General features: G+C 41.9%; 2 protein-coding genes and 1 long non-coding RNA gene across 3 annotated transcripts; 2 read left to right on the top strand and 1 right to left on the bottom strand.

The window, feature by feature from the left end:
- Window positions 1-7,432: 7,432 nt before the first annotated feature.
- On the bottom strand, window positions 7,433-8,639 carry LOC310759247 (BLOC-1-related complex subunit 6-like; the record flags this gene model as incomplete). The annotated part of the gene is made up of 1 exon (XM_083606186.1): window positions 7,433-8,639. The coding sequence occupies one exon, from the start codon at window positions 8,637-8,639 to the stop codon at window positions 8,136-8,138; it is 504 nt and encodes a 167-aa protein (XP_083462312.1). The 3' UTR covers window positions 7,433-8,135.
- On the top strand, window positions 8,436-12,152 carry PNRC1 (proline rich nuclear receptor coactivator 1). Its single transcript, XM_083606185.1, has 2 exons — window positions 8,436-9,803; window positions 11,113-12,152. The coding sequence occupies exons 1-2, from the start codon at window positions 9,378-9,380 to the stop codon at window positions 11,545-11,547; spliced, it is 861 nt and encodes a 286-aa protein (XP_083462311.1). The 5' UTR covers window positions 8,436-9,377; the 3' UTR covers window positions 11,548-12,152.
- A 3,498-nt stretch (window positions 12,153-15,650) lies between these two features.
- On the top strand, window positions 15,651-18,744 carry LOC310760260. The gene is made up of 2 exons (XR_014546862.1): window positions 15,651-16,642; window positions 16,674-18,744. It is a non-coding gene; the product is annotated as an uncharacterized lncRNA (long non-coding RNA).
- Window positions 18,745-19,209: the final 465 nt, after the last annotated feature.

Genomic DNA, 19,209 nt, shown 5'->3' on the forward strand with positions numbered 1-19,209 from the left:
ATACTATGAGAAAGAACCAATCCGCTTTCTCCTCACCATACACAATCTTCTATATTTTTCAATGCCCCTGTCCCTCACAATTTTTCTAGACTAAAAAGCACCCAAATGTTGTAACTTTGTTTTAATCACTCTGAACAATTCAGTGTCACTGGCAAATTGGCCACCTCACTTCTCATCCTAACTCTACATCATTTAAGAACATGTTAAAAACTACAAGTCCCAGTACAGATATTTGGGGAAAACTACTTCTTTCATCTCTCCATTGTGAGAACTGTCAATTTAGCCTTACTCTGTTTCCTGTTCTTTAATCAGTAACTGATCCGTAAGATGACCTGTCCCCTTATCCATGACCACTAAACTTACTCAGAAGTGTTTGGTAATATGACTGTATGAAAAGTTTTTTGGAAGTCCAAGTACACTGTGATTACCGCACCACCCTATTTACGTACTTATTGATACTCTTAAATATCTCTAAAGGGTTATCAGACTTACTGTTACAGAAACCATGCTGGTTCTTCTGGCTTTGTTCTTAAAGAACCACGCTTGATCATGTTATCTTTAATAACTCTTTCCATCAGTTTTCTCAAAACAGAAGCTAACCTGCCTGTAATTTCCCAGATCCTGCTCCAGATCCCTTTCCTTACAGATGTTACATTATCCGCTTTCCAGTCCTCAGGCACAAAAGCAGATCTTAGGGATAAGTTACATATTTTTGTCAGAAGATCAGCAATTTCACATTTCAGTTCTTTAAGAAATCTTGAGTGGATGCCATTTATATCAGGTGCTTTTGAGACATACAAAATAAAGGGGCAGATGTCTTCAGCAGTTTTTCCACTGTGCAAACAGAAGACAGGAATAAACGCTTCGAGGCAAGGTTAGGAAAATTAAGAGGCAGCTGTGAGAACAAGACTACAGGCGCCACACTAAAAGGAGAAATTTGTGGAGGAGTATACACTCTGGCAAGAAAGGATCAAGTGAAAATCCCCAACTCCTCTCTAAATCCCTGGGCCCAGCTCAAGAAAGTGAGAGGGAAGTGTGCTGATGAACAATTTAAGTGGACAAATGGAGCTTCCCCAGTCTATCATGTATCACCTTACTAGTTTGAGGACTGTACAGACTATTGGAACTGAATTGTGGTCCCAATTGTCTCAAGGTGAGAAAAACATTCAAGATGTCTGCTTCAGCATTCTGTAATTAAGATGAAATTTTCTTTCAATGTACATTAAGCCTGCAACTTTACGCACTTGGTTTAAAAATATATAAAAGGGGATGGGAGTCAAGGAAAAAAAGACTTTGGCAATTCCACCCGCAATTGCATCTGATGTGTTTTGGTTATACACAATTTTGGCTTTAGGTGCGAACCCCAGGATGTAATCCCTGTGTAAATTGTTGGCTTACAGTATTGTTTATTTCCCTTGTTTTTTTCCTATTTGTCACAAGCCATGTAGAAGTACTAATGGGATTACACTGCTTTTGATAGCATAACATACAAACATTACAAGAAAACGAAAGAAAAACTCTGCTACAATATTGCATAAAAGAATAAGGAAGTAAATAGTTTCTGGCTGGGGGAGTATGTGAGGAAAATTGCCCATGAGAAGGGAGCAAGCTTACAACATGCCTTTCCATACTGCTTAATTTTGTCTAATCTTAGGACTCAAAATAAGCTATCTCATAAATGTGCACTGAATAGTTAAATGTCCTAACTATGTGCCACTGTCTCACTCATTCCCAAATCAGGAATTTCCAAAACAGAAGCAAATTAAGGCTCCTGGAGTTTTTGCATGATGTTGCTTCCATTCAAAACTGAAACTGGGTCAAAGATTTCCTTTTCCCTCCCCCCCCCCTTCCTGCTGCATATTTTCTAATAAAAAAAAAACTAAAAACAGCAGGATGTACCCCCCAGCAAAGCTGGTTTCCGGATAATCCATTTTCTGCTGCTCTATCGCATATATTCTGTGAGGCCAATAGAGCTTCTCTCTTTGAATGACGCATGAATGTTGCAATCGGGACTTTTCCCAGTACTACGTAAATGCCAGCAATAATCCACAAGCTTTGCAGTTTCACTTCTGTCTGAACACAAAGAGGAAAACCCAGCCCTTGAGCATACTTGAATGGATAGTCTGTCCCATCTTGCTCAGTTTAAGGTTCTGAGACATATCTACACGGAAATACTTTTCCAATGTAGATACTTTTCCAATGAAATGCAATTTACTAAGGCAACCTCCCATAAAAATCTAAATTAGCTACGGTTAAGATTTCAGCTTGGCATTATTTAAAAAAAATAATGTCTTTGAGCTTCAAGAAGCAGATCCCGAAGATAATAAAATAATGTCCATACTTTCCTCTAGGGAGGGAATATCTGTATCACAATGTGGTGTTATAAGAAAAATACTGCTCCCTTTCCCTTATGAGGTATATAAGAGCCCATATAGAGTCCTTAAGTAGGTTTTCTATCGGTAGGAGAAAATAACAGAGGCCAACCAGAGAATATTGAGAAGCTAAGCAGCTAGTAAGCATGATCTTTATTAAACTGTTGCAGCAGGGTCCCCCGCTCACCCCACACAGGGAGGAAGGAATGAAATGTGTGCAAGCTCTTATATAGAAATTTGAAAATTATTAAAACAGCAGCAAGAAGCAAGAAATTGATTGGATCCCCTTCGGAACTTGAAATATGGGTACCCCCCAACAAAAATTTAAAATTCGGCTGTGTAATTTGGAATTTATGTAATTTGGTTCGATTTGATGTGATTGGTCGGTTAATAAAAAATTATTCTTAAAAAAAAAGGAATTTGAAAATTGCCTCCCCTGTAGCTCAAGACCACCCCCCCCAAAAAAAACATCATACATACATCACTGAAGGGGCAGTCTACAGCAGAAAACCTGTCTGACCTGATAATGGTCACTGATTGCTTTTACCCGGGCATCCTGGCCATTCTTTTGTGATGGTAAACATTTAGTTCCTGAATCCAGGTCACAGGCTAACACTATTCATACGCAGATACGCCCTTAAGACAGAATATGTGAACAAAGAGACAATGGGGAGGGTTTTCCCATTTCCTTCCTATGAACATATGATTTATACAGTATATATGAGACCTTAGAATTCCTGTAACAGTGGTAATAACAAGCAAGTTGACAATAATGTTTGAAAGCTTCCAAAGCAAAAAGTGTTTTTCTACTCCAGAATCTCTCATTTTGCTAATCTCTCATTTCAAACAAACACTTATAAATACAATTCCAAAACCAGCCTTGTTAAACCAAACAAAATGCTACAAAATAGCCTGCAGGCTTTCCATTCTCCATCCACCTTCAGGCTGGGTGGATAGTAAACAAAACAGAGCAGGGGAAAAAACATTGGCTGTTGCTGCAGCCATGAAAGAGGCCTACAGCCTTAAGATGAAATGAGGGGAAGAGACAGCAGACATTTAAATGAGGCACTATTAATAAGGCAGTCTTGTCGGTTTCAGGTTGCACCAGGGGATGCTGCAAAAAATAAACAGGCTATGGTTGAATACCAGGTAACTCTTTTTTTTAACCCACCATGCCATCTAAAATGAATCTCCATCTTTTTTGATATACAAACTCTGTTTTTCCGCATTCATATATACTTAGAAGAATCAACTTTGTACTATCAACCTAATCCTTCCTTCCTTTGCTGTTACTTGGAAAAAAACAAGAGCCAAATTATCAGCACAGAATAATAGAAGTAGCTTTAACCAGGCAGTTTTGCGGGGGGGGGGGGGAGGATGTCATGTGTCATTCCCCTAGGATGTCATGTGTATTTCATACCAATTACATCACCCCTTTCTCCATATCACCTGAGGCTGAGTCATTTAGTGTTCTTGCATATAATCCTCAAGAGCAAGCCTAGGCAGCAGCTACTTAATTTTCTTCTAACAGCCTTTAATTTATAGCAGACAACCCCCTTATCGGTATACTTTCAAAGTGCTCAACATTTGTAATTTAGGGTTGCAACATGTTTCTGATTGTCAAATATTTAAATTGCATCAGAGTCTCTTATTACTTCATGTAACAGAGAAAAATATATTCTGTTAAAGGATGCGGTCATATTTAGCACTTGGCAAAATTACAGCTGTATATATCAAGGACTTCAGCTTGTAAAATCTGTTCCCCAAATTAAAGGTTCAGAGAAACAAACAATTCTAGCGTCAAAGGCATTCCATGCAAACAGCAACAAGCAGGGGAAGGACAAGGGAGACAATGTGAATGAGATAATTACTGGAACCGTTTTAAGGAAATACTGTAATGTAAAATCAGAGAGATTAAGATATTTTATAGTAGCAAAAAAACAAAAACAAAACCACTATGAAAAGCCAATGAAGTAATCTAAACAAGGAATAACACTTGAATTCTGTTTTTCCTCTGTGGAACTCCAAGTACACACAGGCTTACCTTATTTTTTCCTTATAATCACCATGTGAAAGAGTGACTGCAGAATCATCACCCAGCAAATTTTTTAGTAAGAGTGAGGTGGGGGGATTTGAACCAAAGTCTAGTTGAAGTCCAGCGTTCTGTCTACTAACCCAAAGCAGTATAATTCTGAAAGCAATATGTCAAAGAGAAATGAGGCAAGAAATGCAACCGGGATGTACGGTAAATGCTTTTGATGTCTTTGGGGGGGGGCATACTGAAGGGGCTTCTGGAGCACTTTGGAGAGCTCCAAGAAAAGAAAGAAAGAAGATTAGGGTGCAATCCATTAAAACAAAACAAAACAAAACAAAGTGATCTTGGAGTCATACAATATGACATTCTCCTTTCAACTGAGAAAGTCTCAGAAGGAAGTTATTTTTTTCAAAATCAGTAAGCAAAAACAACAACAAAAAACCCTGCAGGTACAGGAAAAAAGAATATATATTTATGCCATATCTGAAATGAAAATAAGCTGAGAGCTGATATGGATACACAAATCGTTGCCTCAAAAGTCACTGAGGGATTCCTCACCTTTACAGTATTACATACTTCATTATCACAATTTTATCAGGATAATTTTTAAAAAGGTATGTACTAGAGGCAATAGATTATACCCAATGACATCCTTCTGCTCAAATAATGGAATTTGCCCTTCGCTCTCCCCGATTACTTCCAAAATTTGCTCTGGTTTGGGGATCTTCTTGAGCAGATTTGGAGGTATGCAGGGAAATGAGAGGATATTCTCACAGGGGCACTGGATACAACCCAGTCTTTAATATACCTTAAACCAGTGAGAATAATATTCATAAATCTAAGTACAAGAGGGCCTTGAGTTCATAACTCACTGACTGGCAGCAAAGAGATGCAAATAAAACAAGAAAAAGCACACTTTTTAATCTACTGGATTAGAGTAATTGCTACCAAGTTGTTGACTTAATTAAACACTCCTGAAAAGGCCTTAAGGGTAAATACTCTCTCACACACATGACACTTTAAATTTGTTTTAAAATCCACTTAATTATTTGCTGTGAGAATTAACAGAAAAAGCAACTTGTCCTAAAATGAAATGCCTTTCCCTAAAATACACTGTCCACCCTGTGTTCTTCAGATGAAGGGTGGTATACAAATTAAATAAAACTATAAATACCGTATGCTATAGTATAAAAATGAAACCCTCATCACAGGAGGACATCAGTATTATTAACTACTGCCTCGTGTTGTGAACCTGGTCTGAATATACAATGAAATGAATAGGTCTCAGTGGAGGATAAAGATTGCATATTTCCAGCTTCTAGGATTGCAGTCCAAAGTGTTGTATTGTATTATATTATTATCATTGTTACTACAGTACTCCTCTCAGGGCTGGAAAAAAGATTCATGTCATTTTTGCTTATATGCAATAGAAATCTAATGCTAGCACTTTCAAATATGAAACATTTTCCTCTGCATAACTTCAGCCTGGAATTTCAAACATTTCCCCCCCAGTACTGGTGCTGAAAGAAAATGTTACTGTGCATCTTATTATACCAACTGACGAGGACTTTGATATTTAACTCTTCAGAATTGCAAAGTTATACAAAATCATTCTAATATTAAATAGGTCTTTTTAGTGTTATAGGCAGAACTACTGCCTCAGTCTATGTTGCATTCAAGTTATTTTAATTTCAGCAACTCCAGTGGTGATTAAAACCAAATAGTATTTATTCTTGTAGTTGCATTCCATTGTAACATGTATTATTTCAAGCCTTTTAAAAACCCAAACCCAACAGAGTGGGATTAATGATACCAACAGTGCAGCCCAAATCTTACCTATTTGTGAGTAGCACCAGGGAGCTTTAACAAGTGTCAGTGATGAGCAACACAGAATTGTTATTTGCTCCATTGGTATTGTTTTGCAGGCAATAGTAAGTCATTGTTTCTCGCTTTAATGAGTTTACATTATAGCTCGTGTCATAAAAGTGAAAAGGTATATGTCCACAAAAACCATATCACTTTCTATAGTTGGCAATACAGTTGGTAAGGTTGTGCTACAGAAGTCAGAATTTACAGGTTTCAGTTACTAGAGCATTATTATGTTGTTTTAAAAATATGATCCAGAATAGGAAATTCTGAGTGTATGGCTTCAAATGTGCTTGATGTGGCGAGAGGCCAAAGCTCTGTAAGAGCATACGCCTTGTATGTAAGGTCCCAGTTTCTACCATTGACATTCCCACTGAAAAGCCTATCAGATAGAAGGCTTGGGAAATACCCCTACTAGAGGGCAGATGCTAATCGGGGGAAACCACTGCCAGGGTTCATTAACCGGTGCCATTACTTGTGAATATTTGAAGTTGCCTTATAATGACACTGCATCGGGGTAATTACAAGTATGGTCAGGGACATTTTATGGCGTTTACATCCTACTCTTCTTCCATGGAACTCTAAGTAGTACTGTATATATATTCTGAGCTCTGAGCAGATCCAGACTTGCTTATCTTCAGCACATTTCCTGCATCATGTGCCCTCATTCCTTGCCCTGGGAATGTGGCCTTGCCAAATCATTTTTCATGGGCGAGGCCAGGTTGGAGCCTGGGAATTCCAAGTTCACTGCAGAACACTAGCTCTTGGTTTCACATTACCGTATTTCCCTCAGTAGCTTTAGATCTAAGAAACATAGCTTGGTTGGCTCAGAATTAAAACTTGAGCCAAAAAAACTCTGATACAGATAAAATTACAGCAGGCCTACAACTTACGCAGGGGTTACATTCCAGGGATCGTCCCCAACACCAAAATCACACAGTCAATAGTGGGTGAGACTGACAATGTCATTTTCCCAGAGCCCCGCCCCCTTTTAATTTTTTTAACTTTTGCCACATGCTTAAACCTGAATGCACACAAGTTAAAGGTACACAAGTTGTGGGCTTAATGTCTGCCAGAGTAAGTGGCTGGGAATTGCCACCTCACGTTAGAAGCTGAATGTTAATCTCTACTTCGTTATAAAAACCAATACTGCTAATAATCTACTTTGAGTATTTTATTAAATAGAAGCACAAGTTTGTGAATTATGCTCAAGTTAAGTGCAAGATAGTGAATATTTGTTGTAATAAAGGTCTGTGTCTTATGCAGCACAACGTCTCTCAGCCAGTGAATGTATTAGCCACCTTGTCCTTCCAGAACTATGACTACATTCCATTTAATTTAACTGTATCCGCATAAGCAATTGCAGCCATAAAATTTCAGATACAGCAGACAAAGAGTTTTGCATGTTTTATGTGGAAAATTCAAAATGGGACTTTCTACCCAGTAAGCGTCTTCAGGATTGCAGTCTCAGGCAGAAAGCTTAGGAATCCCTTACTTAGGAAGGACTTACTTCTGAATAATTATATAGAGGATCAATCGGTAAGAGTACATTCTATGGCTTTTTTATAAGGGACACTAAGAAAATCTGTTCAACAAAGCCACATAAGCATGTATTGGAAAGGCGATTTGTGTCAGTTTGTTGCAAGAGGAGAAGAAAGTATTTATTACGTGGCACAACTGATTTTGCACAGTTTCGAACAAAAGCTTGGTTAAGAGAAAGCTATGCAATTGTCCTGAGATCAACAGAGAAAAAGGCCAGAGCGGGTTTTGACGGGGAAGCCACCAGCGCCGAGGAGAGAGCTGCTGTCCGGAAACCAGCTTACTTCGTTTCAGCGCCGGGCGCCAAGCGAGCCCGGCGAGGCCTATTTGCAGAGCCCCTCGAGTTTCTCCAGCGCCCCCTTCATGTCCCGGATGCGCCGGGCCAAGGCGGGCACCGGCTGCATGGCCTTGTCCAGCTCCTCGCAGCGCGCCATCAGGGTGTACATGGAGCGGATGCTGGTGTCCACCGCCTCGCCCAGGCTCTCCACGCCGTCGCGGTATGTCTGGATGCAGCCCACGCTGAGCGCCGTCAGGGCCTGCAGGGCGCCGTGCACGCTGCGCAGCAGCTCGTCCACCTGCGCCGCCGCCTGCACGGCCAGAGCCGCCAGGTCCTGCAGCGCCGCGGGGTCCACGGCGGGGATGAGGCAGCCGGAGCCCGGCGGGGCGCTGCGCCGCATCTGCTGCTCGAAGTCGCGGGCCACGAAGTGCGTGAGGCGCCCGTCCCAGCGCACGGGGCCCTCGCGCTCCAGGCCGCTCGGCGGCTCTTCCGACAGGCTACCCGCGCCGCCGCCCCGCGGGGAAACTCCCGCCGCCGCCGCCTCAGCCATTGCCCGGCGCGCTACACGGAACTGCCGGAGGTATCAATCGCCCCCCTCTCTCAGAAAGGAGGCGGGCCTTGGCCGCCATACGCGCTTCGGATTAGCCGGGGCGCAGGCGGGGGAGGCGTGGCTCACGCGCTTTGTCGCGCTTGATTGGCGGCTTCCGCCTCACAGCGCAACCCTGCGCTTGTTTACTCAGAAGTGAATCCCACTGACTTCAATGGGGCTAACTCTCCAATGAAGGGTAGGTGGTCTACGCTCCTAAGAGGGCTGGCAGTGGGGAGGTGAAGCACCCTCTTCTCATTTCGCTCATCGCTAAGCGAGAAGCCGAGGAAGCAACGGCTCGTTCTAGAAAGGGGGCGTGACCTCCTGCACAGTATTTGTGTCCGTCTTCATTGGGGAAAGTAGGGAGGCCCTCACAGGACATGCTGGGGCTGATTGGGCGACGGCGACGGAAAGGCGGGCTCCCATACAAGCTTTCCGTTCTGATAGGCAGGCGGCGGGAAGGGGGTGTGGCCTTCTCGAGTAACAACAGTGGGGCGTCGTGGCGACTTCTCTTCACTCCCCCGCCATGTTCTCCTAGCAGCGGAGCTGATCGCCTAACCAGCGCAGCTACTGAAAATCCCGAGCGGACGCTCCGCACTCGCACCCCTTGCGCCCCAGCTCTTTTTTTCCCCTTGCCCACCAACTCAACTTTTTTTTTTAACCACCTCCGCGCTGCTGCGCGAAATCCTACTCCTTTCGACCATGGTGACTACTACGGCGCCTCCACCGTTTCTAGCCCGGATCTCGGCCGGCACCGAGGACCCCCGGCGGTTCCCTGCATCCCTGTTCCAGCGCCTCATGCGGGCAGACTGCAGCGGGGAAAGCCACCAGCCCAACTGCTGCCCGGTGGGACCAGGAGGCAGCGCGCGGCCGGCGCTGAAGAGAGTGCGGCGGCGAAGAGCCAAGATACGGTCCGCTCCCTCCGGCCTCCTGCAGAGCCGCTACCAGCACTACCAGCAACATCGTGCCGGCTTGACGCGAAGGAACACCGCGCAGGGGACGTGTAACCCCTACGAAGTCCCTGTCCCCTCCTCAGAGCCAGGGCTAGAAACGGTTCCGAGCGCAGAACCGCCGGCACCTTCGCCGAGAACAGCCCCCGTCAGTATAAGTAAACCCCTCAGGAAAGAGGTAAATAATATTTAGCGCGGCTGGTGGGGGGCGGGGCGATGGGGGCTACTGCTGGTAGGCGAAAAAAAGAAGCCAGCCGCTTCTCTCAGCTCGAGAGGGACGCGCCTGCGCAGTTTGCGTTTGACGGTTAGGGGGGGGAGTGAGGAAGTTTCCGTTACGTCTGTTGTCTTTAGTGGGAGAGGGCGAAGTGAGATTCCTCCGGGGCTGATAGGTTGAAGGAATCCACCAATCGGATTGGCGGCTGCGCCCCAGCAACAGCCCGATTTAGCCCGTTGTCCGTGGCTATTGACGGGGGAGGGGGAGAGAGACGTGACGCCGCCGCCGTGCCCAATGGACGAAGGGGAAGGGGCTGGGGCGGGGTTTGCATTCTCAGTGAACGGGGTTGGGGGAGGAGCAGGAGCCGCGTTCGCCTGGAAGGCCTACGCTGTGTGCGTAGCCGTACTGGGCGAGGAGCCAGTGTTGACGTCAAGTTGACTGGTAGTTCTTCCTGCATAACCAAGATTGAGAGGGTTTAAAAAAAATTCTTCCCGTCTTCTTTAGATTTATAGAACTTACCTAATCGGGATAGTTTTTCATTTTGTGGGAGAACTTTGAAGTATAGTTACGGGATCAAAGAGTTACTTTTTCGGGAGCAAACTCCCCCAAATCCCTTTGAATTTAAGCAGCATTGCTCCATATTAACGGAGCTCAAAACTTCTTTTAAAAAAATGCTGCTGATTGTCTGTTGTTTACTGTATTTTGTCTGTTGTTTACTGAAATTTTAATTATACAGCCCCATAGAAAATAGTACAATCCTGTGTACAATCCTGTGCATACTTAACTCCTGGTGCCTTCAATTGGAATCACTCCCTAGTTAGATTGCCTCCAGATTATCCATAGTTTGTGGAAGGGATTCGAGCACATACCAGAAATTTAGGTTTGCACAATTAAACCAGTTAATTGGATCTGTCACATTGGTGCAACACATCCACAAGCTGATTTTTGTATTTGCGATATAGCAGTAGGGAAATGCACTGAAAAGTGTACATGATTAATGGGAAGATGTACAACCACTGCACAGGCAAGTCAATATGATTTCAGAGCAGTGCTCATCGTAATTTCTCAGCAGACAGATCAGAATGAATGCTAAGTAAACGGGGCATCTGGAAGAATTGCATGTTCGTTGCATCTTCATGTTTCTATGTCTGGTATTTCGACATCACAGAATCATTTAACAAAATAAAGAGTGAATGTGAAGGACAACTAACTTTGAAACAATAACTGTGAATGTAGTTAAATATATTTATGAAATTATCTTTTATCTTTGCAGTTGTTCAGAAACAGGATGGGAAAGTCCGAGAAGGTTACCATTCCTTACAGTCAGCCTATTCACAGTATACACCTTTGTGACCAATCAAAGATTAACAGACCAAGGAACAAATGTAATATACCACTAAACAAGATTCCACCTTCAAAAAAAAGTGAAAATAACTTTTGGCAACAATCCGTGTCACCTGAACTCATTAAAAAGCAGGAGAAAAAGCCTCTGAAAAATGCAGAAAATGTGAAATCAAAGAAACCTGTTTTTCTGACTGAAGCTAACCAAAAAGAAAACTATGCTGGGGCAAAGTTTAGTGACCCTCCTTCACCCAGTGTCCTTCCAAAGCCTCCCAGTCATTGGGTAGGAAGCCCTGTTGAATATTCTGACCAAAACAGGAAGATGATGGCAGTCCATCTAAAAACTCTCTTAAAAGTTCAAGCGTAGCTTATGGGTATTTACAGAGAGCATACCAGGAATTTGAAACCTGCCTTGTTGCAACATGAAGTGCGAAAGACTGTCAAATCTTAAATTCGCAAACTTTTACTCTATTTTTTATGGTTGTGTAAATAGTGTATATCATGTAATGTGTATATTCATATTTTGAAGTACATTTTAGTTTTGTTATGAAAGGATGAATTTTACACTGCCCACGTGGTAAGTGGTTTTTGTATATAATAACGGACACCTTCTAATGTGTGCTTGACACATGGAAAGACCTGACAAGGTTTGCACAAGGTGCTGAGATTCTGAAAGAAGAAGAACTCATCTCAATGTTCAGATGGAAATGTGAAAACATTGCTAATGCACTACTGAAAAGTTTTACAATTTGGCACAATGCTTCATTGGATAAGAAGCGCTCATAAAATCATGAGCTTGAAACAGTATATGGAGTTCAATTTCTCATTGGAAATATAAATTTTTGATTAGATTAATTAGCCCAGAAACTTAGCTCTGTTGATTCTCTTGATAGAGAATAGCAGAGCAAACTGCCAGAAATAATTGGCTATTTTAAAAAAAGAACTTAAATAAAACAATTTGGCCTCCCCTTACTTGGTTGTCATTCTTTTGAGTTGCTCTGTCTAAACAGTCATGCTGCAGCACGTACTAAATGTTGCTGTGCTTTGTCAGTGGTAGGACATACTTTTTTTTATTCTAGCTTAAGATCTTCCTTACACCCTGGTCTTGCAATTACTTAAGCACCAACACAAAGTTCTCCACAATCCTTCCCAGTGATACTTGCATTTGCCTTGGAAAATACAGGAAACATAAGCAGGCAACTCTAAAATTTCATAACCGTTTTAAGAAGTCTTCTGCAGACTACTATGAAGTATTCATTGCTGAGATTCCATATTGCTGGGTGTATACAAGTACATTAAAAAACTATAAAGAAGCAAAACACAAAATGCTACTCGCAACCCTGAAGCAAACAAATCTGCCCACTGATTTCAGTAGATATGTGCAAAGAATGGGGCATTACTTATTGTGACTCAGGATTAGCCCATTTTGGGGGGTATGACATAAGCCCTATTCCAGATGAAATACTATCACCAGAAAGGAAACATTTGAAATTAAGCCATCTTTGGTCCTTGTACAAAAGACAATTAGAATATTTTCAAAAGTTGATTCATTTAATTTATTAAATGCTTTTGTGGCATATTTCAATCATAGCAAAGCATACTTCACTTTACCCTGTGGCATTCTGACCTTCAGCAATAATGTATCACAGTGCAAAGTTTCCCTTCACAGTAAGAGCATAGCTATAATATATTAACACTAGAAACAGTGCCACCTTGTATTTATTTAGTTTGTACCTTGGTTCATCTGTAAAATCACTGTCTTCCAGGTCTTCAGGTGAGAACTGTGTTCTCACCTGTGGATACAGCAGTCGGGGGTTTTTATTACAGTTGGGCGATATCCAATTTAGCCATGCTCAGTGTGGACCTATTTAAATCAATTGGCAAGTACGTTAATTTCAATGGGACTAATCTGAGTATGAGTAACACTGGACAGTGCCCATCAATTATATTTACTTTCTCAAAAATATTACCGGTTGCATCCAACTGTGTTACTCAGGCAATGATAAGGCTTCCATCAGCAGAATGGGAAGAGAAGCAATTTTCAGCGATTCCCACTCCCTGCCAAAGCCTACTTTCTACCTTAAATCTCTGGAAGTCTCCCAGCCCTCTGGGATATAAGATGGTTGCAGAAGGGGAATACACCAAAAATTGCTTTCCTCGTTCTGCTGATGGAAGCCTTTATCAGCTGAGATAAAGCTGAGATCATATCACCATATGATACAGCCCTGTACATTTGTATTGGAGACCAAGATAGTATTTACATTTCCTTGATACTGTGTTATATTAGTTAATTATAGTTCCAACGAATGCCTAAACTAAGGAAACAAGTAAAATCACAGTAAAACGCCTGTTCAGAGAAAAACAGCTCACACATCTTCCAGTATCTTAAGTTGTCCAAAGTAGTATCCAGTACTGAAAAGGAACCCATGATAGACTGCAACATTAATACCATACTACACAACCAGCTGTCTGCTCAAGATAAATCTTGAAGGTTGCCAAAATCTGCTGTTCTGGGGAATGTTAATGCACACACCAAGAGGCTGGTTCTCTTCTATGACATCTAAGGGCTTATGAAAAACAGATGACGAATGCATGTAGCACATACTCTAAACAATGTTTTTCATCAAGTTCAGATACAGTTCTAATTGGGAATGTTGTAGGGACAGTGCTTTTTATGGTCAGATGGTTGTCTTCTCAAAGTACAAATCCCCAATCTCCTGGCTTTTAGGCTGGATTATCTTCAGAGTCTCCAACCAGATTCCAGAGCTCTCTAATGGTGGGGTTTTCCCCACTGATCTTCGTACAAAAGAAGAAATTACAGTTTACCACAGCCCCTTTTACTAAACATTGTGTGCTTCCATGTTACAGTCCCTTAGCACTACTGAGCCACTGCTTTTCCACAATGGTATTCCCACAAGGCACTTAAATATATAGCTTCATTCCCCACATTAAAAACCTAACAATGCCTGTCCCTTAGGCGAGAGCTCATGTTTCTTTACAAAATATGTTTTACTTCAGCCTTCAATTGTTCCTTATTTAGTAGCTTCCTTTTTGCCCAACCCCCCCACACCCCGTGCTTAAAAAAACAAAACAACACTAGTTCTTGTCAATCTACATTGGGCTAGCACTGTGGATACATAAGAAAAGCATGCACACTAAACATGCATTGCCAGAAACGGTCTAAAAAAAGCGCACTGGAATGCTGCTGGCTGACGACTTTTGAATTCTTTGTAAAAACAACAAAAGATGTTGAATCCAGACATTCCAGTGTCGAAGGCAGCAGCTTGCAGCAGTGTGGAGACAAATCATTTTATAGAGCTCAATTTGCACGGGAAGAAAGATCTCCAAGAGGAGTTGCTGCCATTTCAGGAGCAGCTTATTGCCTCCTAGGCTTCTTGTCTACTGTATCCCATCTCCACATTATTCTTTTTGCAGTTGGCATACAGCAAATATTCTATTGCATTTCTAACTGTATGCCCTTCTCTGCTTGCTTGCCGTTCCTAGCGTGTCTTCAAAACAAAAAGGAATGTAAATAAGAGGGAGAGATGTTCACAGTAAGTCTCCTGCTGAGATGTACAAAAAGTTTGGAGCACCCTCTAGTGGATTTTTGTTGCCTTTGCCAGCTATATTGTACTACAATAAGCTTCAGATCAAAAGACTTTGTTTCTGCAGACATCTCTTAGCTTTAATAAATAGGGATCAGCAACAATCTCTTTTAAATTCAGCTTTATTCAAAACAATTATGCAGGCAAAATTCCAAGTCTCAGAACAATCTTTAAACAAGAACAACTGCAAAGGATAAGATTAGCATTCTGTTCTATGTCCCAGTTAAACTGCATACCGTAACAATCAATTTCAATCCATGCTTCTGCGAAGTGATTTGACTTGCATGAATTAATCGCATAGGGCATGACAAGTTAAAAGAGCAGACACTGAACCATATGCTCCAGTACATAATTTTTAGGTTGTAATTTTTTTAAGGTTAAAAATTGTCTCTTCTTTGTCTTAACAGGGTATATACCATGTTTACTCAAAAGTGTGTTTTGTTCACCAAAGAAAAGGTAAGATAAAAGTTTGCTGCATATTATGCATGTTTTTACAGGGGTAAATTCTATTTTGTTCAGTGTATCTTAATCCTAAAAAAAAAGGTAAAGGATCCCTGACAGTTAAGGCCAGTCGCGAATGACTCTGGGGTTGCGGTGCTCATCTCACTTTACTGGCTGAGGGAGCTGGCGTTTGTCCACAGACAGTTTTTCTGGGTCATGTGGCCAGCATAACTAAGCCGCTTCTGGTGAACCAGAGCAGTGCACGGAAACACCATTTACCTTCCCACGGGAGCAGTACCTATTTATCTACTTGCACTTTGACGTGCTTTCAAACTACTAGGTTGGCAGGAGCTGGGACAGAATAACGGGAGCTCACCCCGTCGCGGGGATTCGAACTGCCGACCTTTTGATCAGCAAGCCCTAGGCTCTGTGGTTTAGAGACCACAGCGCCACCCGCGTCCCTTAACACAAACATATACCAGAACCATTGTAATTAGGATTTTAGGACTGGCATAGAAAACTAGATCCAGAGGCGTCCTGACTTCTGCAAGCAGGATTTCTTTCTGACTTAGCTGAAGATCCTTATGCAAGGGAACTGAAATCTAGAATATTCTTTCATTTACACACAGTCTTGCACAATCTCCTGTAGAAAGTCAGTCTTCCACTAGCTCATTCACAACTGTTAATGGAATGGCATCAGTGCAATAATTTCTTCCACAAGTGTGTCTCTGGATCCAGTCCATAGTGAAGTAAATGATAGACCAGAGTGCCCCCTGGATCTGATGCCAGAATCCCTTTGGGGGAGGGTGTCTATATACTGTATATATAGATTGGGCCAGTGCATGGCTCAGAGCCATTCCCAGGAAATTAAAGTGGAAGTGGAAGATGCTTTGCCTGGCACTTTTCTTATCCTTGTTGGACTGTTCAATGCAAAGCTACATTAGCTCTCAACAGATTTTATAAGCAGCTTTGACATATATCTAAACTGAAAAACCATGATGGTAAATTATTTTTGTTTGAAAAACATATATCCCATATTTTTTATTTTAAAAATGTATTGCTCTTATTCAAAGTCCCAGAGATTAATGTAAATAAAAATGCTGGACAGAAAGTTCACTTACGAGCTGTTGGTAAATACCGGACCATTTTCCTGGTATCTTCTATGCAGAATTGGTAAATGGGGAAGAAAAAACACCTGAAGGTGGCCAGCATAAGAGAAAAAAACCGAGAAAAAGAATGGTACTTACAGTTCAAACTGGATACAAAAACAAGAAAGGTATGAAGTCATTTATGCTAGCACTGAAAGCTATGAAAATAAGTAGCATGTAAGATCCAATGGGCAAAGCATATTATGAAGAACATTCAGAACTATCAAAAATTTCCATTTTCTGCCATACAACATAAGATCTGAGAGGTGTTGGGATTACTAGCCTTCCATCTCATTAAGAACATTCAGAACATTTCCATTTTCTTCTTGTACAACATAAGTCATTTGAGAGAGTTTATAAGCCATCCATAGGCTCGTAAAACTAGCTGAGGTATTTCAGTGGGCAGCCCTTGTGGTAAGTAATGGGAAGGGATGGCAGAGGGCACTTATGGGCACACCTCCCATCAAGAAATGAGATGCAGCACGAGACTTCTACAAGGGACCACCCTTTTCCAAAAGCAACACACAGCTGTCCCTTGAAATTCACAAAAAGGTATGAAAGCAACAGGTATCTTCTCAGAGGAATACGTGCAAGATTCTGTTCAGCTGCCATAGGTATCGATAGCACAATCCTCCATTAATTTCTCTCTTTAAAGCTTTCTGAGCTAGTAGCCATCAGTAGGGGCATAGTGTTCATGGCTCAGTGGTAGAAAAAGTATTTTGCATGCGAAAGCTTCCAGGTTCCATCTCTAGGCTGAAGAATCTTGGGGAACAGACCTAGGAAGATTTCCTCCAGGACTTTGGAAACTTGGTGACATACGGACTGAACTAGATTGTCCAATGGGCACCCTAGCTTAAGGAAGCTTGACTTGTTCATTTGTAATACATCTTCTGTTATCTAATTCAGTAAGTTATAGACATTTACATGTCTTGCTTTGTTTCTTTTCCAGGTTTAGGATGATTCTTTTGAGTGAGGTAGGAAAGCCAGAATTTCATAATATTCCAAATGTCAGCATGTAATGGATGTAGTCGTACCTTGGATCCTGAATGCCTTGGTACTTGTCCATTTTGGCTCCCAAAAATGCCGCAAACCCGGAAGTGAGTGTTCCAGTGTGCGAACACTCTTTGGAACCCGAACAACTGACAGGGCTTCCGCAGTTTCTGATTGGCTGCAGGAGCTTCCTGCAGCCAATTGGAATCTGTACCTTGGTTTCCGAACGTTTTGGAAGTTGAATGGACTTCTGGAACAGATTCCGTTCGACTTCTGAGGTACCACTGTAATGGCATTAAGATGATTATATACACCCTGGGGAGGTCATTTCGGTGCTGAACAGGTATTTGCTGTTCAATCTCTTTCAAAAAGTTCTTAACGCTGAACTTACCATTTTGCTACTGTATACTTGTGAGCTTAACTTTCTACCAAGACTAGAAACTTTCTACAAAAACTAGTTTTTGCTCATTAATAACTTATCTACAAGCTTTACAGAACAAGCTGTACCTGCAACAGAAGGTTGCTGGGTAGAGTACTCCTGTTCAGGTTCTTGCCAGTTAGCAATGTACTCTTCCTTCCATCCCTTCTCTCCTAGTTTTCCATTCTTCCCCTTGTTGAATATTCTGTGTGTGAGAGAATAATTTGTTCCAGAAACAGAAAAGTTTCAAGCAGCAGCAGAAGGCTGAGATTGTTTTGTCTATGTAAGGACACACACAGGAAGAACTGATAACAATGGTTCTGTGAAACTTCTTTTAACTTGTTCAGTCTCTTGCTTGCGACTTGTGGTGAGAGCAGTGAGTCTTGGACTCTTGTTGAACTCTAAGCATGCCTTGACCACAACAGTGGTAAACGTCTGTATATATTTGCTACCAGTATGCTTTTATGCCTGTCAAGTAAACCTCTGCACTTAACTGAATCTTTATGACGTCCATGAGCACTTATTGCCTACCGTGTGTACCTTCAAACCTGAAGATGCTTCCAAGGAAGGAGCTGCGTTGAGATGTAACGGCCAAGTATAGATACACACACAGCAAAAGTGATGCTGGACCCAATCCTTCTAAATCACCCATCAGAGGTTGATGGATTGATCCAACACCTCTCACACATTCTATGGTCACTAACTGTGCTCAGTCCTCACTGTGTGGTTTTTTGAGGGGTCCTCCCTTTGTCTCCCACCCAAATCTTATTTAATACACCCACAAATCTTAGCATTTCCCAGACTATGTTGCTATTTCCCTCTTGTTTCTTGCAATTCTTTTTTTTAATGCTCTGAACAATAAAAGATCTACATATGTAGTAAACTGAAAACAGAGAAAGCTACACTTAATCTTTCTTCTGTGTGTTCTGACCACTGCATGCAAGGATGAATGTGTGCATTTTTACAAAAAATGGGGGAAAGCAAATAAATAAATCCACTCTACAGTCTGAACTGCAACAGTAGCCCAGCATCTTACTCTCTTATTCCCTATGTGCAGATCTACAATAAAATTGGGATCTCATGTCTTCTCAGTGGTGTGACATGCCTGGGATCATACAGGAGGAGAAGTCCATGCTGCAACTCTTTCCCACAATAGCCTCAACCCTCAAACATTGTGCTAATGTCGCAGGGGGCATTATTGCCAGATGAGCCCTCCTGTATGGTTCTGAACTTCTCATCCAACCTGCCACTGTGAGGAACAGCAGTGTGGAAGCAGGTTCCTGCAGTGTGGAACAAAACTAAGAACCCAATCCTAGATAAATTGTGTTGCTTTGGGCAAGTCACTCTTCCCCTATGTGAAACACTCTGCTATGCTGGTGTGCACAGTACTTATGAAGTGTGTGTGTGTATGTTTTTATTTGTTTGAA

Source organism: Podarcis filfolensis (assembly GCF_964270895.1).
Source record: "Podarcis filfolensis genome assembly, chromosome: 3".
Classification (NCBI taxonomy): domain Eukaryota; kingdom Metazoa; phylum Chordata; class Lepidosauria; order Squamata; family Lacertidae; genus Podarcis; species Podarcis filfolensis.